At 30.5% G+C, this 24552-nt stretch overlaps 1 protein-coding gene across 1 annotated transcript in view; it reads left to right on the top strand.

Moving 5' to 3' along the window:
• Nucleotides 1–24552, top strand: part of TrissinR (Trissin receptor) — a 160881-nt gene that overhangs the window by 124817 nt on the left and 11512 nt on the right. The window contains exon 6 of the mRNA XM_075293908.1: nucleotides 20299–20642. Coding sequence (XP_075150023.1) covers nucleotides 20299–20642 — 344 coding nt within the window. The remainder of the gene's footprint in view (nucleotides 1–20298; nucleotides 20643–24552) is intronic.

The following is a 24552-nucleotide window of genomic DNA, read 5'->3' as shown; positions in this document are numbered from 1 at the left end:
GGCCAAACAGTCAGCTGCAACAACGGCTGTGCGGTTGCGCGAGCTATCGCTATGGTCGGAAAAAATTTACGGTCATAGTTCGGTCCTCAAAGTAATGCCAGATGTGCCTAACGTAGTGGATTACACCCTGGCAAAACCACTTTTCGACAAAAAGTTTGAAACTCTAATTCCCAACAGTGAGGCGTGGTGTACACAGACCCCGGGGAATAAAAGATATATAGATTTCTATACTGATGGCTCCAAATTGAATGGACAAGTGGGGTTCGGAGTATATTCTAAAGATCTGGAAATTCGAATAGCGAAAAGATTACCTAATCACTGTAGTGTTTTTCAGGCTGAAATATTGGCAATAAGAGAGGTGGTGAATTGGCTGAGAAGTAATATTCCAACAAATATTGGCATTAATATATACTCAGACAGTCAACCTGCAATAAAATCCTTGGACTCTGTGTTCCTTAACTCAAAAACGGCCATAGACTGCCGCAAATCTCTCAACGAGATGGCTGAGCAGTACAATATTCACCTAATATGGGTGCCTGGTCATAGGAACATACCGGGGAACTGTGAAGCAGATGTGTTAGCAAGGCTAGGAACTACCTTACATATTCCAGGGGAACTAGAATCTGTTGGTATGCCTCTGGCCACCTGCAAGCTCTTACTGCGTGAGAAGTCTGTTATGATGGCCAATATTCGATGGGAAAATTGCAAGGGTTGTAACGACACCAAGCAAATATGGCCCCATTTAAACTTAAACCGCACACTAGATATGCTAGTGTTCTCAAGGCGTCAGATAGCACTCCTAATATCTGCTATAACGGGTCGCTGCCTGATAGGCGAATTTGCAAAAACTATAGGTGCGAACTATAATGACTATTGTATAAGCTGTCATGACGTGGAGGAAAAGGAATCAATTAAACACCTCTTGTGTGAGTGTCCTGCTTTTTGTGTAAGGCGTAAGCGAATTTTAGGAGCATATAGCTTTAGATTACTGGCTGACCTGGGAAACGTTAACTTAAGCAGTTTGTTAATGTTTTTGGAGCAATCTGGTTGGTTCCACAAAAGTAAATAATAGAGAAGGTTCAGTGGTTAAGACTAGAAGTGCCCATATGTAATAGGTACTTTTAGTTAAATGTGGTATCACAATGGACTGAATAGTCTAAGTGAGCCCGAAATTTTATCGGGCTGCCACTTTAACCTAACCTAACCTAACCTAGTTCATGGAAATACAGTAAAACCAATCGGAAGTGAACAACCACGGTCACATAATATTGTCTATATTCGGGAGGTGTCCATTTATGGGAGGTTAATTTTAGTATAGAAAGCGACTCCAGTCTACTGTACACTCTGGGAAGCAGGGCTGTGGAGTCGGAGTCTGAAGATTTTGCTGGAGTCGGAGTCGGAGATGGAGTCGTAAAAATTTTGCTCGACTCCGGCTAAACCAAATTTTTCACTTCACATTTTTTGTGACTAAGCAAGTTTTTACGCAAATTAGTTTCCATTGCGTTATTCATTCGATCAATGTACAGCATGATTGTAAATGAAAAACAACTTCCAATTACGGCTATCGTTTTATGTTTCCTAGAATGTTAAACTAGCAGATGGGCTGGATCGATCCATTTTAATGCCCATATCAATTTATTTGAAATATTTCGAACAATCGAAATTATTTTTTTGAATTTTATTTTAAGGCCATATACATATGTGGAATATTGATAGAAAATATTTTCAAAGTTGTTTTTTTATCGAAAATTTTGTCAAAATGTTATTTCTATAAAAAGTTTTTTCAAAATTTTATTTCTATAAAAATTTTAATCAAAATTTAATTACTATAGAAATATTTAGTCAAAATTTTATTTCTATGGAAAATTTTATAGTAATAGATTTGCTTATTAGAAAATTACCAAAATTTTATGGTAATAGATTTTTTTATTAGAAAATTTGGTAAAAATTTTATTTCTATAGAAAATTTTGCCAAAATTTAATAGTAATAGATTTTTTTATTAGAAAATTTGGTCAAATTTTATTTCTATAGAAAATTTTGTCAAAATTTTATTTCTATAGAAAATTTAGTCAAAATTTTGTTTCTGTAGAATAATTTGCAGAATTTTATTTACTACACAAAAAATTTTCTAAAATTGTATTTTTATTGATACCTTTTTCAAAATTTTATTTCTATAAGAAAAAATTGTCAAATTTTATTCCTATAGCAAATTTTCTCAAAAATTTTTTTCTTACTGATGCTCACTGATACTCACTGCTACAAAAATGTATTCAAAATTTTATTACTATAGAAATATATTTTTCTATATACAATTTAGTCAAAATTTTATTTCTATAGAACATTTAGTCAAAATTTTGTTTCTATAGAATATTTAGCAAAATTTTATTTCTATAGAAAATTTTGCAAAATATTGTTTGCTACACAATTTTGTTTAATTGTATTTCTATTGATAATTTTTTCAAACTTTTATTTCTATAAAAAAAAATTTCGCCAAATTTTATTTCTATAAAAATTTTATTCAAAATTTTATTTCTATATATTTGGTCAAAATTTGATTTCTATGAATGACTCAAATTTTCAAATTTTTCAATGAATGAATCATAAATGCATTTTTGCGAAATTGTCTAAACAATTATAAATATTTCCCAAATATTGCCCGAGATTTTGTAGAAGTCTGATTTGAGATTTTATCAAAATGTAGATCTAAATACAAAGTTGTGCAGAGTATATTATAATCGGCCCGCCCGACCTTAGACTTTCCTTGCATTTTTATTTTTTGTTAAAATTGTGTTACGTCTCATAACGTTAGTTTTAAATTTTAAGTACATAGATTTTGTAGAAGTATATACAATTTTGCCTAAATCGATTCAGATTCAAATTCAAGCATATGGGAATATAAACCTTTATGTAGCTTGCAACAAATTTAAAGGATTTGAGATAGTATCAATAATTTTGGTCCACAAATACATATACTGTTGGTATCTTCTCATATTATGATGGGTATTTATATCATTATTTTATTTATTAAACATTGCCCTAAATTTGAAATATAGAGTTCAATTGGCATCTAATGTGAAATTAAGACCTTTTTTTGCACACATAAATATATACGATACTTTATATCGATCCACTTACGGTACCCCCACAATAGAACTACAAATTAGTGGTATTAAAATGAGATTTAGTTATAAAGGGTGATTCTTTTGAGGTTAGGATTTTCATGCATTAGTATTTGACAGATCACGTGGGATTTCAGACATGGTGTCAAAGAGAAAGATGCTCAGTATGCTTTGACATTTCATCATGAATAGACTTACTAACGAGCCACAACGTCGAATTTTCAGTGAATGGGCCCTAGAAAAGTTGGCAGAAAATCCGCTTTTTTATCGACAAATTTTGTTCAGCGATGAGGCTCATTTCTGGTTGAATGGCTACGTAAATAAGCAAAATTGCCGCATTTGGAGTGAAGAGCAACCAGAAGCCGTTCAAGAACTGCCCATGCATCCCGAAAAATGCACTGTTTGGTGTGGTTTGTACGCTGGTGGAATCATTGGACCGTATTTTTTCAAAGATGCTGTTGGACGCAACGTTACGGTGAATGGCGATCGCTATCGTTCGATGCTAACAAACTTTTTGTTGCCAAAAATGGAAGAACTGAACTTGGTTGACATGTGGTTTCAACAAGATGGCGCTACATGCCACACAGCTCGCGATTCTATGGCCATTTTGAGGGAAAACTTCGGAGAACAATTCATCTCAAGAAATGGACCGGTAAGTTGGCCACCAAGATCATGCGATTTGACACCTTTAGACTATTTTTTGTGGGGCTACGTCAAGTCTAAAGTCTACAGAAATAAGCCAGCAACTATTCCAGCTTTGGAAGACAACATTTCCGAAGAAATTCGGGCTATTCCGGCCGAAATGCTCGAAAAAGTTGCCCAAAATTGGACTTTCCGAATGGACCACCTAAGACGCAGCCGCGGTCAACATTTAAATGAAATTATCTTCAAAAAGTAAATGTCATGGACCAATCTAACGTTTCAAATAAAGAACCGATGAGATTTTGCAAATTTTATGCGTTTTTTTTTTTTTTTAAAGTTATCAAGCTCTTAACAAATCACCCTTTATTACCCGGAGTCGAGTCCGGAGTCGGAGTCGGAGTCGAGCTGATGAAAAATGCTGGAGTCGGAGTCGAGCAAAATTGGCTCGACTCCACAGCCCTGCTGGGAGGTGTTCGGTTTTCAAAGTATCCAAGTTTGATAGGTTTTCTTTTGTTTAATATTTACTTTTTTGTGATATCTGCATGATGTCGGCGTTTGTAATAAAGTTTAGTGTTGCCCATATGATCTAGTTTCCAATTTAAGAAATATTTTACCTTAAATTTATGTTTTATTTTGTAAAGAATTTGCCTAAATTATCACAAATTTTTTTTGTTGTCCGTTATACAAAAATATTTCATCCCCAATGGCCAATTTTCACAAATTTCTTTATTGAACATGTCTACTTTTATTTGCAAAGAAACCATCTCAACGATTTCTCATCTACTTGCATAATTCAATTACATTGAAAGTATTTCTTTTAATTTGTGTGGTGGGCCAAACTTCGAAGAATGATGTTTTGCATTGAAATTGTTTCTCAGAATTCGCAATGAACTGCACAATCATTGTCTGAAGCCATAATACTAAGAAGGACAAACAAATAACCAATGAATACAAATGAAGATGTTGATGATGGTAGGCCAGTAAAATGGTTATGGTCCTAAAGATGATGAGCAATCCCACCAAAACAAATCCATCTATCAATCTCATTTGTAGATTTTTTCTGGGAAAATATCCAGAAAATCCCCTTGGGTCAATGCCGCATAACAAATTACAAATCATCAATGACCCCTACAACGTGAGCAGAACCCTAAAGTAGAGAGCAAAACAACAAAAACACAAAAAACGAAAACTTCTCAAAAAAATTCCAAAAAATTTCGCAGACACTCTAAGTGGCATAACAAGTAGATGTAACTTCATAGTCATGGAGTTTTCCAAATTATTTTAATTAAAAATTGTATAAAGGTTCAAAGACTTCTTGGAAAACTCTTATCTATAATAACTTTTTGGGAAGTGTAAAAAGGACGTTATTAGTATTCAAAAGTTATTTTAAATAAAATATATAAATAAAACATTATGAAATATTAATGTTAATAACTTTTTGCACTAATGTAAGGGCGGGTACTGCCAGTTATTGGCGATTGTGCGATAACGCCCAGAAGGAGCAAAATTGAAAAAATAAACAAAACTAGTAAAAAAAGCCTAAAGTCGGGCGGAGCCAACTATAATATACTCCACAGAACTTTGTAGATCTCTATTTTCGGTACCATCTAAAATTCTTCAAATTTGTTGGATGCTCGCTGTCCAAAGTTTCAAGAAAATCGGACTGGTTATATGAGGCCTCTGTGGTTATATGAGTGAAATTGTACGAAAAGTATATATGGGATCTATATCAAAGTCTGAACCGATTGCAACTAACTTTAACGCACTTATCGAAACTATCAGTTGCACTCTTTTTGCATAATTTAAGCAAATAAGTGAAAAACCCTGGCTTCTGGAGACATATAAGTATATATTGGCCGAAACATATATATGGGAGCTATACCAAAATCTTAAACGATTTATTTAGAAATAAACATTGGACAACATATTCCTTATAAATAAAATTTTGACAAAATTTTCCTTCGAAAAAAACAATTTTGACAAAATTTTTTATAAAAATAAAATTTTGAAAAAAAAACAAAAATAATAAAATTTTTACAAAATTTTGTATAGAAATAAAATTTTGACAAAAAATTTTATAAAACTACAATTGTGAGATAAATATTTACAGAAATAAAAACTTTTGAAAAAAAAAACAAAAATAATAAAATTTTGACAAAATTTTGTATAGAAATAAAATTTTGACAAAAATTTTTATAAAACTACAATTGTGAGGAAAGTATTTACAGAAATAAAAACTTGAAAAAATTTTGACAAAATTTTGTATAGAAATAAAATTGTGACAACATTTTCTACAGAAATACAATTTTTACACGATTTTCTATAGCAATCAAATTTTGACAAAATTCTCTATATAAATAAAATTTTGACAACATTCTCTATATAAACAAAATTTTGACAAAATTCTCGATAGTAATAAAATTTTGACAAAGTTTTCTATAGAAAAAAATTTTTGACAAAATTTTCTATAGAAATAAAATTTCGACAAACAGAAAATTAAATTGGATAGAAAAAAATTTAGATAAAAATTCTATACAAATAAAATTTTGACAAAATTTTCGAAAGAAATAAAATTTTGAAAATTTTCTTTAGAAATAAAACTTTGACCAAATTTTATATAGAATTACAATTTTGACAAAAATTTCTAAAGAAATAAAATTAATATTGATAATTTTCTATAGAAATGAAAATTTGACAAAATTTTCAATATAAATAAAATTCTAGCAAAATTTTCTTTAGACATAAAAGTTTTACAAAATTTTCTATAGAAATAAAATTCTAGCAAAATTTTCTATAGAAATAAAATTCTAGCAAAATTTTCTATAGAAATAAACTTTTGACAAAATTTTTTAATGAAATAGAATTTTGACAAGATAGAAATAAAATTTAAAAAAAATTTTCTATAAAAAAAAAAAACTTTGAAAAAATGTTCAATAGAAATAAATTTTTGTGCAAAATTTATATAAAATTGCAATGTTGACAAAATTTTGTATAGAAATAAAATTTTGACAAAATTTTCGATAGAAATAAAACTTTGACAAAATTTTCGATAGAAATAAAATTTTTACTCAATTTTCGATAGAAACTTTGTACAGAAAATTCATATTGACAAAATTTTCCATAGAAATAAAATTTTGACAAGATTTTCAATAGAAATAAAATTTTGACATAATTTTCTATACAAATATAATTTGTAAAAAATTATCTAAAGAAATAAAATTTTAGCAAAATTTTCTATAAAAATAAAATTTTTTATAGAAATAAAATTTTGACAAAATTTTCTAAAGAATTAAAACTTTGACAAAAAGTGAAATTTTGACCAAATTTTATATAGATTTACAATATTGACAAAATTGTATGTAGAAATAAAATTTTGATAACATTTGCGATAGAAATTTTTTACAGAAAATTAATATTGACAAAGTTTTCGATAGAAATTTTTTTAGAGAAAATTAATATTGACAAAATTTACTATAGAAATGCAATTTTGACAAGATTTTCTATAGAAATAAAATTTTGACCAAATTTTATATAGAATTACAATGTTGACAAAATTTTCAATAGAAAAAAAAAATTTACAAAATTTTCTATAGAAAAAAAATTTTGACAAAATTCTCTATATATATACAATTTTGACAAAATTCTCGATAGTAATAAAATTTGGACAAAATTTTCTATAGAAAAAAATTTGACAAAATTTTCTATAGACATAAAATTTTGACAAAATTTTCTACAGAAATAAAATTTTGACAAACAGAAAATAAAATTGGATAGCAAAAACAATTTGAAAAAATTCTATACAAATAAAATTTTGACAAAAATTTTCGAAAGAAATAAAATTTTGACAAAATTTTCGAAAGAAATAAAATTTTGAAAATTTTCTATAGAAATAAAACTTTGACCAAATTTTAAATAGAATTAAAATTTTTACAAAAATGTCTATAGAAATAAAATTTTGTAAAAATTTTCGATAGAAATTTTGTACAGAAAATTAATATTGACTAAATTTTCTATAGAAATGAAAATTTGACAAGATTTTCAATAGAAATAAAATTCTAGCAAAATTTGCTATAGAAATAAAAGTTTTACAAAATGTTCTATATAAATAAAATTCTAGCAAAATTTCCTATAGAAATAAAATTTTCTATAGAAATAAACTTTTGACAAAATTTTTTAATGAAATAGAATTTTGACAAGATAGAAATAAAATTTAAAAAAAAATCTATAAAAAAAAACTTTAACAAAATTTTCAATAGAAATAAAATTTTGACCAAATTTTATATAGAATTGTAATGTTGACAAAATTGTGTATAGAAATAAATTTTTGACAAAATTTTCGATAGAAATAAAATTTTTACTCAATTTTCGATAGAAACTTTGTACAGAAAATTCATATTAACAAAATTTTCTAAAGAAATACAATTTTGACAAGATTTTCTATAGAAATAAAATTTTGACATAATTTTCTATAAAAATAAAATTTGTACAAAATTATCTAAAGAAATAAAATTTTAGCAAAATAAAAATAAAATTTTTTATAGAAATAAAATTTTGACAAAATTTTCGAAAGAATTAAAACTTTGACAAGAAATAAAATTTTGACCAAATTTTATATAGATTTACAATTTTGACAAAATTGTATGTAGAAATAAAATTTTGACAAAATTGTCGATAAAAATTTTGTACAGAAAATTAATATTGACAAAATTTTCGATAGAAATTTTTTAGAGAAAATTAATATTAACAAAATTTACTATAGAAATGCAATTTTGACAAGATTTTCTATAGAAATAAAATTTTGACCAAATTTTATATAGAATTACAATGTTGACAAAATTTTCTATAGAAAAAAAAATTTACAAAATTTTCTATAGAAAAAAATTTACAAAATTTTCTATAGAAAAAAAAATTTACAAAATTTTCTATACAAATAAAATTTTTACAAAATTTTCTATAAAAAATAAACTTTTTACAAAATTTTCTATAGAAATAAAATTTTGGCCAAATTTTATATAGAAGTAAAATTTTGACATGATTTTCAATAGAAATAAAATTTTGATAGAAGCTACTTTCTGGATTATCCCCACAAAGAGTAGTCACAGGATCAGTTTAATTCGTAAACAATCGTTATATTACAAGAATTTTTCCATATAAATTCAATTTATCACAAAAAAAAAAAACTGGCTGTTAAATCTTTAATGTGGTTGACGGAGACGGGTACGAAATAAATTTTATTTACAATATAAAATTGTGTTAGACATTCCAATGAAATGAATATATCTCAACGAGAAAGTCATTATGTGGCTTCAATGAAATTATGAAATTTTTTATAAATACTGATGTTATTTTGACTTGAACATCATAATTTTAAAGAAGCCACATAATGACTTTCTCGTTGAGATATTTTCATTTCAGTGGAATGTGTAACACAATTTTATATTGTAAAGAAAATATATTACGTAGTGGTCTCCGTCAACCACATTAGTGATTTAACAGTCAGTTTGTGATAAATTGAATTTATATGAAAAAACAAAAACATTGTAATGTAGGATTTGTTTGCGGTTCTCAAGAATTAAATTGATTTTCCTTTCACTAGTTGACTCCTTGTTTTGGGCATAATCGTAAAATAAGCTTCGATTCGGTTTACTATCAATTTTATAATTTTCCTTTCTTTAATTTCCCAAATTTGTAAAAATTTAAATTTTCGATTATTGCCCTTTTCACATTATGCAAAAATCACAAAAATCTACATTATCAAATTTCGAAAAAGTCACAAATCCGTGTTTTGATTCAATTTGTGACCAGGTGTTGACCAGGGCTGTGGAGTCGAGCCAATTTTGCACGACACCGACTCCAGGATTTTTCATCAGCCTCGGCTCAAAATCCCTTGGACACAGTGTGGCGCAGGGTATACATATGGGAAATATTTATAATTGTTTAGGCAATTTCGCAAAAATGCATTTATGATTCATCAGTTGATACATATGTATTAGAAAAGTGTTCGCCTTAGCAGTGGGTATCAGTGAGCATCAGAAAGTTTTAAAATTTTGAGAAAATTAGCTATAGAAATAAAATTTTGAGAAAATTTTCTATGGAAATAAAATGTTGCCAAAGTTTTCTACCGAAATAATTATACCCTGCGCCACACTGTGGAACAGGGTATTATAAGTTAGTGCATATGTTTGTAACACCCAGAAGGAGACGAGATAGACACATGGTGTCTTTGGCAATAATGCTCAGGGTGGGTCCCTGAGTCGATATAACCATGTCCGTCTGTCCGTCCGTCCGTCCTTCCGTCTGCCTGTGAACACATTTTTGTGATCAAAGTCTAGGTCGCAATTTAAGCCCAATCGCCTTCAAATTTGGCACATGTTCCTAATTTGGGTCAGAATAGAACCCTATTGATTTTGAAAGAAATCGGTTCAGATTTAGATATAGCTCCCATATATATCTTTCGCCCGATATGCACTAATATGGACCCAGCAGCCAGAGTTTTATACCGATTTGCTTGTACAAACATAACACTTAGTCGTATAGTCAAGTGTGCAAAATTTGATTGAAATCGGTTCAGATTTAGATATAGCTCCCATATATATCTTTCGCCCGATATGGACTAATATGGTCCTGAAAGCCAGAGTTTTGGCTCAATTTGGTTGAAATTTTGCACAGGGAGTAGATTTAGTAGATTTGGCGCGCATAGCCACAATCTATGCGCGCCAAATTTGGTTGAAATAGGTTCAGATTTAGATATAGCTCCCCCGTGTAAAAATTGGTAGATCTGACCAGATATTATTAGATCTCCTGCCATATCTGGTTAGATATGGTGGTATATGTAGGCAGATCTGGTCAGATCCGAAAAATGGTAATATCTGATCAGATCTAATTCTAAAGGAATTAGATCTGACCAGATCTCAAATTTGGCCCACATCTAATTATATCTAATTTGATATAATTAGATGTTAATATATCTAATTATATATAATTTGATCTACAAATTCAAAAACCTACCCGTTGCACATAATATTACCGTAAGTAATAAAACGAACTATATTATATAATGAACTATATTATGATTTACATTAATAATGATAAAACTGAGATCATCATACATTTCATAGATGATTAGGAACTAAATTGTGACAATTCAATAAAAAAAAAAAAAAAAACGAAAACATAAACATAAAAGTCTAAATTGTGTAAAGTCAGCACTATTTGCGGCGTTTGATTTCTCCAAGGCGCTGGGACATTGCTCTCTCGACATCGTTCTTAGATTGGGGCTCCCAATTTCTCTCTTTTGCAACCCGGAACGAAAAATCTAAAGACGGCAAAGGAATTTATCACTACATTTGAAATTTGTATGTTTAGTATATGTATATACTTACCAATAATTGCCTCTCTGGCTTTGTAATTAAGGGCAACAACTGGCTCTAATTGACGTTCCAAGCCTTGCGCCCTTGGAGGTTGTCCAGAATGTTTATTTAAAAAACGCCTTCCAGAAGCTTTCGCGCCACATGGGACGATTTGTGTGATGTCCCCAACGCCATAGTATGGATGATGGCACGACAATATATGTTATTGCCTATGCACATCATCTGTAAAGATAAAAAAATTAAATTAAACTCCTGGATATGTTGAAAAGAAAATCATTTTATGACCTATGTGCTATGTTCTTTCAAGCAAAACGAAAATTCGGAGGCAAAATTGTATATGACGACCATTATATTTTTATGAACTCTTGTCAAACTATTAATGGAAATCATCCAGGGCATTGTGAAACATTTCATTTGTCTAAATTCATTGATTCAGAAATTCATTGATTCAAGAAAACAACGTCGAAAACCAAAAATCAAAAAATACTTTTGACAATTATTACCCTAGCTCTTGTTACCTTACCTTTTCATCAAAATTGCTTCCTAGGAGCTGCTCGTCATCATCATCATAACTTTGGGAAGATTCCTCTACCGCAACAGCTGGCAATGCCTGGGTTTCTTTTAAGGCAGCGAGTTGCTCCTCTGTCTCTTTGATTTCTTTTTTGTAGAACAACCATTTCGTCTTCCTGAAAGAAAAATCTTCAAGTTTATAAAAAAAATATAATACCGAAATACTAAACTTACCTTGTCGCTGGACGTAGGATACGCGTCTTTTAATATTTTTTTATTTGCGATTGTCCGTTGTTTTTTTATTTTTGTATATTTTCTTTAATGACGCCAACCAGCTACGCATGTGTGCTTATGTTTCAGTAAATGATTTTCAAAATTGCATTTTTCAAACGTTTGTTTTTTATTTTAACTGCATTCGGTTAGGTGTTGTTGAAAATTATAGAAAACTAGATGTAATGGTGTTGGGGGTATAATAAGTTTGTAACACATCGAAACATCGATTTCCGACTATAAAAAGTATATATTCTTGATCAGGTAGAAATTGTAAGACGATATTGTCCTGAAATTTGGCACAGATTCGTTTTTTTCAGCAAGCAGGCCAAGTTCGAAGGTGGGCTATATCGGTCAATATTTTGATATAGCTCCTATATAAACCGATCCACCGATTTGGGGTCTTGAGCTTCTAAAAACCGTATTTTATACTGTGTATCGGTACAGTTATTGATATATCCCCCTTATAAACCCGCCGTCCGATTTTGGGTCTAGATTCTGTACGTTTTTAGGAACCACAATTAGGTGTGCTGAATTTGGTGTGTATCGGTGCATGTTTTTGGCATAGCACCCATATAGACTGATCTCCCGATTTAACTCTTTGGGCTTATTTTAACCGTAGTTTTCATCTGATTTGCTAGAAATTGTAACGGATTTAGCCTCCATATAAACCGATTTCACTTCCTGAGGGTATAGAAGGCGCACTGAGTATGAAAATTGCTTGAAATTGAAAGCAAAAATTTCCAGATTTTACTTTTCGTAATCATTTGAGTAATGGTGGCAAAAATCTACAAATTTTTGATTTCAAATCAAGGCGTTATTTCATACATACGTAGAATCTTTAAACTTATCTTCGGGAAGCGTACTGGATGAACTGGTTGAACCCCCCTGAAATTCTAAATATTATCAAGGCAACTGAAATTTATTATTGGATACTTTTTTACTCAATACCAACGCTTTCCTCCATACTGCCAGAAGAGTATTATCAACATTGGATTTTACTTGTAGTATGTTTAAACAATTTACTTTTGCGAAAAATCTCAAATAAGACTTTGAAAGATACCGATGTGCTATTAAAGTACTTTGTTAAATAATTTGAGAAATTATATGGAAAACATTGTATGACATATAAATGTGAAAAATAAAAAAAAAAATGTTTGCTATTTCCAATACTAGTGTTTGATTTATTGTCATACATGTACGATTAGATATGGTCCAATATATGCTAGATGCAATTAGATATGACGCCATATATAAATATATACATTTATATCTTATTAGATATTGTTTATATAATTAGATATAACAATATATATGCTGAGATCTGGCATTATATCTAATAATATATAACACAATATGTGTCATATTTATATAGATCTAATTATATCTGCAACCATATATGATCAGATATAATTAGATAGACTTTGATATAATTATATATGATCAGATCCACCGATTTTTACACGGGCCCATATATATCTTTCGCCCAATATGCACTTATATGGACCCAGAAGCCACAGTTTTATCCCGATTAGCTTGAAATTTTGCACAACGAGTACAATTGGTAGTATAGTCATGTGTGCAAAATTTTATTGAAATCGGTTCAGATTTAGATATAGCTCCCATATATATGTTTTTATGATTTCGACAAAAATGGTCAAAATACCAACATTTTCCTTGTTAAATCGCCATTGCTTTGTCGAAATGTTGTAAAAATGACTCTAATTTTCCTAAACTTCTAATACATATATATCAAGCGATAAATCATAAATAAACTTTTGCGAAGTTTCCTTATAATTGCTTCAGATTTAAATGTTTCCCATATTTATACCCTTCACCACTACTGTGGTACAGGGTATAATAAGTTTGTGCATTTGTATGTAACGCCAAGAAGGAGTAATCATAGACCAACCTTTTAGTATACGGATCGGCTTAGAATTAAATTCTGAGTCGATTTAGCGATGTCCGTCTGTCTGTCTGTCTGTTGATGTATTTTTGTGTGCAAAGTACAGCTCGCAGTTTTAGTCCGATTGTCTTAAAATTTGGTATAGGGTCCTGTTTCGGCTCAAAGACGAGTCCTATTGATTTTGGAAAAAATCGGTTCAGATTTAGATATAGCTGCCATATATATATTTCACCGATCTGGTCATAATTGGCGTGTACATCAACCGATCTTCCTCAAATTCCGTACATCCGAATATTTTATTGGTCTCAAAAAACTTGCAAAATATCAGCCAAATCGGTTCAGATTTAGATATATCTCCCATATAGCTTTCGCCCGATTTACACTCATTTGTTCACAGAGGCCAATTTTTAACTCCGATTTAGTTGAAATTTTGCACAGGGAGTAGAATTAGCATTGTAACTATGCGTGCCAAATTTGGTTGAAATCAGTTCAGATTTGGATATATCTCCCATATATAGCTTTCGCCCGATTTACACTCATATGACCACAGAGGCCAATTTTTAACTCCGATTTAGTTGAAATTTTGCGCAGAGAGTAGAATTAGCATTGTTGCTATGTGTGCCAAATTTGGTTGAAATCGGTTCAGATTTAGATATAGCTCCCATATATATGTTTTTCTGATTTCGACAAAAATGGTCACAATACCAAAAATTTCCTTGTAAAATCGCCACTGCTTAGTCGAAAAGTTGTAAAAATGACCCTAATTTTCCTAAACTTCTAATACATATATATCGAGCGATAAATCATAAACAAACTTTTGCGAAGTTTCCTTAAAATTGCTTCAGATTTAAATGTTTCCCATATTTATACCCTTCACCACTACTGTGGTACAGGGTATAATAAGTTTGTGCATTTGTATGTAACGCCAAGAAGGAAAAGTCTGAGACCAATCGTTTAGTATACCGATAGTCTTAGAATTAAATTCTGAGTCGGTTTAGCGATGTCCGTCTATCTGTCTGTCTGTCTGTATTTTTGTGTGCAAAGTACAGCTCGCAGTTTTAGTCCGATTGCCCTAAAATTTGGTATAGGGTCCTGTTTCGGCTCAAAGACGATCCCTATTGATTTTGGAAAAAATATCAGCCAAATCGGTTCAGATTTAGATATAGCTGCCATATATATTTTTCACCGATCTGGTTATAATTGGCGTGTATATCAACCGATCTTCCTCAAATTCCATACATCCGAATATTTTATGAGTCTCGAAAAACTTGCAAAATATCAGCCAAATCGGTTCAGATTTAGATATAGCTCCCATATATAGCTTTCGCCCGATTTACACTCATATGACCACAGAGGCCAACTTTTTGCTACGATTTAATTGAAATTTTGCACAGGGAGTAGAATTAGCATTGTAGCTATGCGTGCCAAATTTGGTTGAAATCGGTTCAGATTTAGATATATCTCCCATATATAGCTTTCGCCCGATTTACACTCATATGACCACAGAGGCCAATTTTTAACTCCGATTTAGTTGAAATTTTGCACAGGAAGTAGAATTAGCATTGTAGCTATGCGTGCCGAATTTGGTTAAAATCGGTTCAGATTTAGATATAGCTCCCATATATATGTTTTTCTGATTTCGACAAAAATGGTCAAAATACCATCATTTTCTTTGTTAAATCGCCACTGCTTAGTCGAACAGTTGTAAAAATTACTCTAATTTTCCTAAACTTCTAATACATATATATCAAGCGATAAATCATAAATAAACTTTTGCGAAGTTTCCTTAAAATTGCTTCAGATTTAAATGTTTCCCATATTTTTTTACTAACATTGTGTTCCACCCTAGTGCATTAGCCGACTTAAATTTTGAGTCTACAGATTTTGTAGAAGTCTATCAAATTCTTCCAGATCGAGTGATATTTAAATGTATGTATTTGGGACAAACCTTTATATATAGCCCCCAACACATTTGACGGATGTGATATGGTATCGAAAATTTAGATCTACAAAGTGGTGCAGGGTATAATATAGTCGGCCCCGCCCGACTTTAGACTTTCCTTACTGGTTTTTTGCTAAAATTGTGTTCCACCCTATTGCATTAGCCAACTTAAATTTTGTGTTTATAGATTTTGTAAAAGTCTATCAAATTCTGTCCAAATCAAGTGATATTTAAATGTATGTATTTGGGACAAACCTTTATATATAGCCCCCAACACATTTGACGGATGTGATATGGTATCGAAAATTTAGATCTACAAAGTGGTGCAGGGTATAATATAGTCGGCCCCGCCCGACTTTAGACTTTCCTTACTGGTTTTAAACTAAAATTGTGTTCCACCCTAGTGCATTAGCCAACTTAAATTTTGAGTCTATAGATTTTGTAAAACTCTATCAAATTCTCTCCAAATCGAGTGATATTTAAATGTATGTATTTGGGACAAACCTTTTTATATAGCCCCCAACACATTTGACGGATGTGATATGGTATCGAAAATTTAGATCTACAAAGTGGTGCAGGGTATAATATAGTCGGCCCCGCCCGACTTTAGACTTTCCTTACTTGTTTTTTACTAAAATTGTGTTCCACCCTAGTGCATTAGCCAACTTAAATTTAGACTTTCCTTACTTGTTTTTTGATAAAATAATCAATAGAAATGAAATTTTGAAAAATATTATAATTTTTATTAAATATTATTGTTTTTGATCTCAGCTTAAAACCATGCATTGACTAAACTACAAGTGTAGCTTAACCAACAGACGAAAAGTATGCTTGTCAAATTTATTTGGGCAAAGCCCTATAAACTGCAAGATGGTTGGATGTACTATTAACCAATTATCAGAATAAATTCGGGTAATTCACTCGACCCAAAGTGAACTACAATTGAACCTTCCGAAAAAGGTTTAATAGTCGGCTTTTTCGGAAGGTTCACGTGTAGTGGTTAATAGTTTTGCTGCACCTAGAGGATGCTGATGAGGAATGTGGTAATTCCGAAACAGCTGTACATCCAACCATCTTGCAGTCTATAGGGCTTTGCCCAAATAAATTTGACAAGCATACTTTTCGTCTGTTGGTTAAGCTACACTTGTAGTTTAGTCAATTCATGGTTTTAAGCTGAGATCAAAAACAACAATAATGATTGAAGAGAAACCAACAATAACAAAAAAAAAAAGCTTTCTATTAAGATAAAATGTTGACCAAAATATCTATAGAAATAAAATTTTGACAAAATTTTTTTTAGAAATAAAATGTTGACAACATTTTTTATAGAAATACAATTTTGAGAAAATTTGTTTATAGAAATAAAAAATTGCAAATTAAAAAAAAATTATATAGTAAATAAAATTTTGTAAAATTTTCTATAGAAGTAAACATCTACAAAATATTCTATAGAAATAAAATTTTGCACATAGAAATAAAATTTTTACAAAATTTTCTATAGAAATAAACATTTGACTAAATTTTTATAGAAATGGAATTTTGACTAAATTTTTATGGAAATAAGATTTTTACAAAATTTGCTACAGAAATAAAGTTTTGACAAAAGTTCCTATAAAAGTTTTTGAAAAAATTATCAATTGAAATAAAATGTTGAACAAAAATTTATATAGTAGATAAAATTATGCGAATTTTGCAGAATATTCTATAGAAATAAAATTTTGCAAAATTTTCTATAGAAATAAACTTTTGGCTAACTTTTTATAGAAATAAAATTTTTATAAAATGTTCTATAGAAATAAAATTTTGACAAAGTTTTCTACCGAAATAATTTTTTGATAAAATAATCAATAGAAATAAAATTGTGAAAAAAATTATATAGTAAATAAAATAAAAAATTATATAGTAAATAAAATTATATAGCAAAATATTTTACAGAAATATAATTTTGCAAAATTTTTGATAGAAATAAACTTTTGACTAAATTTTTATAGAAATTAAATTTTGACAAAATTTTCTATAGAAATAAAATTTTAAAAAAATTTTTTAATAGAAACAAATTTTGACAAATTTTTCCATAGAAACAAAATTTTGAAAAATTTTCGATAGAAATAAACTTTTGATTAAATATTTATAGAAATAAAATCTTTACAAAATTTTCTATAGAAATAAAATTTTTACAAAATTTTTTACAGAAATAAAATTTTGACAAATTTTTCTATAGAAACATAATAATATAATAACATAATAATTTTTTGAAAAAACTATCAATAGAAAAAAATTTTGAGAAAGAATTTATATAGTAAATAAATTTTGCAAAATTTTCTATAGAAATAAAATTTTGCACAATATTGTATAGAAATAAAAATGTGACCAGACTTTCTATAGCAATAAAATTTTTACTAAATTTTCTATAAAAATAAAATTTTGACAAAATTTTATATAGAAATAAAATTTTGACAAAATTTTCAATAGAAATAAAATTTTGACAAAATTTTCGACAGAAATAAATTTTTGACGAAATTTTCTATAGAAATAAAATTATTGTTGTTTTTGATCTCAGCTTAAAACCATGCATTGACTACAAATGTAGCTTAACCAACAGAAGAAATGTATGTTTGTGAAATTTATTTGGGCAAAGCCCTAAAAACTGCACGACGGTTGGAGGTACAGCTGTTTCGGAATTACCACATTCCTCATCAGCATCCTCTACTTGCAGCAAAACTATCAACCAATTATCAGAATAAATTCTGGTAATTCACTCAACCCAAAGTGAACTACACTTGAACCTTCCGAAAAAGGGATTGATAGTCGGCTTCTGCCTAAACAAATTTGCAAGCGTATCTCTTTTCCTTTGCCAAACTCAAATCATCGATTTGAATGTGGTTGGCTGGGTTTGTTTTTGAGCGTGCTGCCTCTATCTCCATTCGTTTTGTTTGTTATTGTTGGTTTCTCTTCAATCGTTATTGTTGTTTTTGAACTCAGCTTAAAACCATGCATTGACTAAACTACAAGTGAAGCTTAACCAACAGAGGAAAAGTATGCTTGTCAAATTTATTTTGGCAAAACCCTATAGACTACAAGATGGTTGGATGTACAGCTGTGTCGGAATTACCACGTTCCTCATCACCATCATCTACTTGCAGGAAATCTACCAACCATTTATAAGAATAAATTCGGGTAATTCACTCAACCCAAAGTGAACTACACTTGAACCTTGCGAAAAAAGGTATGATAGTTGGCTACTGCCTAAACAAACTTGCAAGCATATTTCTTTTCCTTTGCCAAACTCAAATCGATTTGAATGTAGTTGGCTGGGTTTGTTTTTGAGCGTGCTTCCTCTATCTACTGTACATCCAACCATCTTGCAGTCTATAGGGCTTTGCCCAAATAAATTTGACAGCATACATTTCTTCTGTTGGTTAAGCTACACTTGTAGTTTAGTCAATGCATGGTTTTAAGCTGAGATAAAAAACAACAATAATGCTTGAAGAGAAACCAACAATAACAAACAAAACGAGTAAATAAAATTTTGCAAAATTTTCTATAGAAATAAAGTTTTGCACAATATTCCACAGAAATAAAATTTTGCAAAATTTTATATAGAAATAAACCTTTGACTAAAGTTTTATAGAGATAAACTTTTGGCTACAATTTTAGAAATAAAAATTTGACAAAATTTTCTATAGCAATAAAACAAAATTTTCGATAGAAATAAAATTTTGACAAAATTTTCTATAGAAGCAAAATTTTGACAAAGTTTTCTATAGAAATAAAATGTTGACAACATTTTCTATAAAAATAAAATTTTGACAAAATTTTCAATAGAAAAAATAATTTGAAAAAATTTTCGTAAGAAATAAAATTTTGACAAAAATTTTCGATAGAAATAAATTTATGAAAGAATTTTCTGCCATATATTCGATATATGTATAGAGGCATGCGATCTTCAAATAAAATCGATTGTTCGAAATATTTCAAATAAATTGTTATGGTGGTGGGCATTAAAATGAATCAATTCAGCCCATCTGCTAGTCTAACATTCCAGGAGACATAAAATGATCTCCGTAATTGGAAGTTACTTTTCATTTACAGTCATATCGTACATTGGTCGAATGAAACTAATTTGCGTAAAAACTTGTTTAGTTACGAAAATGGGAAGTGTTATAAAAAATTTAGTTTAGCCGGAGTAGGAGTTCCGACTCCGACTCCAAGACTCCGACTTCGACCTCATAGCCCTGGTGTTGGCCATTGAGTGTTGACCGATTCTACATTGAGCTTAATTTAATTAAGTAACTCATAGGCACTAATGGATCCTGAAAGCACCATTTCTAAATTTGTTGAAAATATGTGGTTATGAGGTAAGGTATTTTTCGCACTTGTTAACTTGGCTAACTTTGGTAGAACAATTTAATTTCATTAGCATTTTCTTCGTCTAACAATAAATTAATATGAAATAAAATGCATGTTTCTATTTTTGTTTTTCTTCCTTTCTCTGAATTTTGCGTTCGCCCACACCAATGATGAAAAAACGCTTTTAGGTATCGTTGGATTCAGATCGTCCAGTGGTGTCCGCATGTCGCAAAACCAGCTTCTTTCAACACCACAATCACTTGACACATCACCAACAGCAGCAGCAGCAGCAACAGACACACCATGGCCAGACCACAGCACTCACATCGGGCAATCCACATCGTTCGCATCTTCATCACAATCATGGCAGCCACCATGGCATGCATGGTAGCCAACGAGTTTCCCACTTTTCACATTCATCGAACAATGTCCTACGTGCACGTCGAGGCGTTGTCCGGATGTTGATTATTTTTGTCCTGACATTTGCGTTGTGCAATTTACCCTGTCATGCTCGCAAAATGTGGCAATATTGGTAAGTAAAGCTGATACTTGTATATAAGAGATAATGCGTAATAATGAAAGAAGAAACGAAATGAATAATAAAAAAACAAAGTTCCGGCAAAGAGGTTAGCATGTGGGCTATGGGTGCGTATGATGAGTATAACGATTATCCATGCACATAAATCATACGCACCGAAGTACTCTCGAATCCCATAACCATGGCATTTTATTGGTTTCGGTTTTCTTTGAAATATTAACTAGAAAAATAAAATGTTTTAAAAATATTAGAATGCACTGGATATACTGGATTATTTACCCAAGTTTAAGGTGGCAGAGGCCATTTCAAATTTAATTTTTTTTATGAAATCAGTTCATAGTATATTTTAAACCATCACATGTTATCCGTAATGCAAACGGAAAGCATCAGATAAAATCTATATAATCGCGATCGAAGTGGCATAATGAAAGAGTATGCAGAATCAAAAAGTGAACTTTTCATCCTTTCGAATTTTTGCAAATGTGAAAAAATAGACTTTTTGACTTTGTGTTTAGAACCGATACTTTGGCTATATGTCAGTTCAGGGATTTTAAACAGAATCAAAAAGTCTACACTTTAATCGTTGGATCTTGTTTTTAAAATTTGGAAAGTCGACTTTTCGACTTTTTAAAATTCGGAAAATTTTACTTTTCAACCTTTCGGTTTTTTTCAAACTGAAGTCAACTTGTCGTTTTTGATTTTTTTTTTTTGGAAAATGACGGAAAGTAGATTATTTTTCTTTTTAATTTGGAAAAATCGACCTTGTAGATTCGGATATTTAGAAAGTTTTACTATTCAACCTTTCGTTTTTTTTTTTGTCAAACTGAAGGCAATTTTTTTTTTTTGAAAATTGTGGAAGGTAGATTTTTAAAATTTTGAAAAGTAAACTTTCACTACCTAGGAATTTTTAAAAATTTTGAAAGTGACATTTCCACTATAAGATTTTTTTAAATACTGGAAACGACGACTTCTAGAGATTTCGACTTTTTGAAAATAAATCTATTTTCCGCATTGCGATTTTTTTTGTAAATTTGGAAAATTCTACTTTTTTTTACTTTAAATTTGTTGACCATTACTTTTTTACTTTAAATTTGTTGACCATTCCATTTTTTTTGACGGAAAGTAGATTTTTTTTTTTAAATTTGAAAAAGCCGACTTTTCGGTCTTGAAAATTTTTACAAATTTGGAGACTTTTCAGGTTTAGATTTTTCTAAAATACTGGAAAAGACGACTTCCAAAGATTTCGACTTTTTGAAAATTAGGGAAAGTCTATTTTCCATTTTCATAATACCCACCACCATAGAATGGTGACGGGTGTATAATAAGTTTGTTATTCCGTTTGTAACACATCGAAATATCGATTTCCGACTATATAAATTATATATATTCTTGATCAGGGAGAACTTCTAAGATGATATAAGCATGTCCGTCTGTCTGTTGTAATCACGCTACAGCCTTCAATAATGGCGCTATCGTCCTGAAATTTGGCACAGATTCGTCTTTTGTTTGCAGGCAGGTCAACTTCGAAGATGGGCTATATCTGCCCAAGTTTTGATATAGTCCCCATATAAACCACACTCCCGATTTGGGGTCTTGAACTTATAAAAACTGTAGTTTTTATCCAATTGGCCTTAAAATAGGAAATCTAGAGGTATTTTAAGACCATCAAAAAGTGTACCGAAAATAGTCGGTCCATGTTTTGGTATAGCCCCCATATGGGCCGATTTCCCGATTTTGCTTCTTGGGCGTCTAGAAAGTGTATTTTCAATCCGATTTGCCTACAATTGGAAATCGAGAGGTATTCTAGGACCATAAAGAAGTGTGCCGAAAATGGGGTGTTTTGATATAGCCCCCATACAGACCGATCTCCCGATTTTATTTCTTTGGCTTCTAGAATCCGTAGTTTTAATCCAACTTATCTGAAATTTGAAATCTAGAGGTATTCTAGGACCATAAAGACGTATGTCGAAAATGGTCAGTATCGGTCCATGTTTTGATATAGCCCCATATAGACCATTCTCCCGAATTTACTTCTTGGACTTCTAGAATCCGTAGTTGTTAACCAATTTGCCTGAAATTTGAAATCTAGAGGTTTTCTAGGACCATAAATATGTGTGTCGAAAATGCTGAGTACCAGTCCATGTTTTGATATAGCCCCCATATAGACCGATCTCCCGATTTTACTTCTTGCCCTTCTAGAATCCGTAGTTTTTATACAATTTGCTTGAAATTGGGAATCTAGAGGTATTCTAGGACCATAAAGATGTGTGTCGAGTGAGTACCGATTCATGTTTTGATATAGCCCCCATATAGACCGGTATCCCGATTTTACTTCTTGGGCTTCAAGAATCTGTAGTTTTTACCCAATTTGCCTGAAATTGTAAATCTAGAGATGTTCTAGGAAAGTAAAGAGATGTGCTGAAAATGGTGATTATCGGAAAATGTTTTGATATAGCCCCCATATAAACCGATCTTCCGATTTTACTTTTTGGGCTTCTAGAAACCATAGTTTTTATCCAATTTGCCTGAAATTGGAAATCTAGAGGTATTCTAGGACCTTAAAGCGGTGTGCCTAATATATTGAGTATCGGTACAGTTTTTGATATAGCCCCCTTATAAACCGGCCCTCCGATTTGGGGTCTAGATTCTAGAACTACAATTAAATGTGCTAAATACTGTGTGTATCCTTCCATGTTTTGGTATAGCCCCCATTATACCAAACTACCGATTTAACTCCTAGGGTTTTTAAAATTGTAGTTTTTATACGATTTGCTACAAATTGAAAAAATATAGACCGATTTCACTTATTGAGGGTATAGAAGGCGCACTGATCATGAAAATTGCTTGAAACTATACTTTACTTCTCGTAATAATTTAAGTAATTGGGATGAAATTCTACAGATTTTAGAATTCAAGTCAAGGCGTTATTTAATTATTTTCTTGCACACGTACAAGAGATGTTTATGATTCCTCTAAAACTCAAACAAAAAATGGTTCTTATAAATTCAGAATCTGATCTGGTCTTCATAGGTAAAATCTTTACATTTATTGTGGGAAGCGTACTGGTTGGACCTGCTTGGAAAAATATCTGTCATCAAACCCTCCTGAAATTTTCAAAGGAAACTAGTATATTTGATTCATGGTGGTGGGTATTTAAGATTCGGTCCGGCCGAACTTACTTACTTTTTTTTTTTTGAAAGTACGGAAAGTAGATTTTTTAAAATTTTGAGAGGTCGACTTTGTGGCTTTTACAAATTTGGTGACTTTTCCAGCTTTAGATCTTTTTAAATATTGGGAAAGACGACTTGTAGAGATTTCGAATTTTTGAAAATTGGGGAAAGTCTATTTTCCAATTTCCGGCCTTATCCATTTTTTTATAGATTTTTTTTTGTAAATTTGAAAAAGTCAGTTGTTTTTTTAGTAAAGTCGACTTCTCAACTATGAAATTTTTTGGAAAATCGACTTTATGGCCTATGATTTTTGTTACATTTTGGAACAGATGGATTTTTCAGCTATACATTTTTCTAAAATATTGGAAAAGACAACTTCTAGAGTTTTCGATTTTTGGATAAAGTCGACTTTTCAACCATGCAAATTTTTTTTTTAATTTAGAAAAGTTAACATTTTGTGTTTTCACCTGATTCAAAATTATGAAAAAGCGACTTTTCAATATTTTCAAAATTTGGAAAAGTTGAGTTTTCGACTTCTCGGTTTTGTTTTTTCACTTTGAAAATGTCCACCGTTCAAATTATTTAAACTTTCGATGTTAAATTTTTATACACTCCACTATAGGATGGGGGGTATATTAACTTTGTGATTCCGTTTGTAACACATCGAAATATTGCTCTAAAACCCCATAAAGTATATATATTCTGGGTCGTGGTGAAATTCTTAGTCGATCTGA

This window comes from Haematobia irritans, chromosome 2 (assembly GCF_050003625.1).
Source record: "Haematobia irritans isolate KBUSLIRL chromosome 2, ASM5000362v1, whole genome shotgun sequence".
NCBI lineage: Eukaryota > Metazoa > Arthropoda > Insecta > Diptera > Muscidae > Haematobia > Haematobia irritans.
The sequence above is the reverse complement of the archived record's forward strand: the minus strand, read 5'-3'. Positions and strand labels throughout refer to the sequence as shown.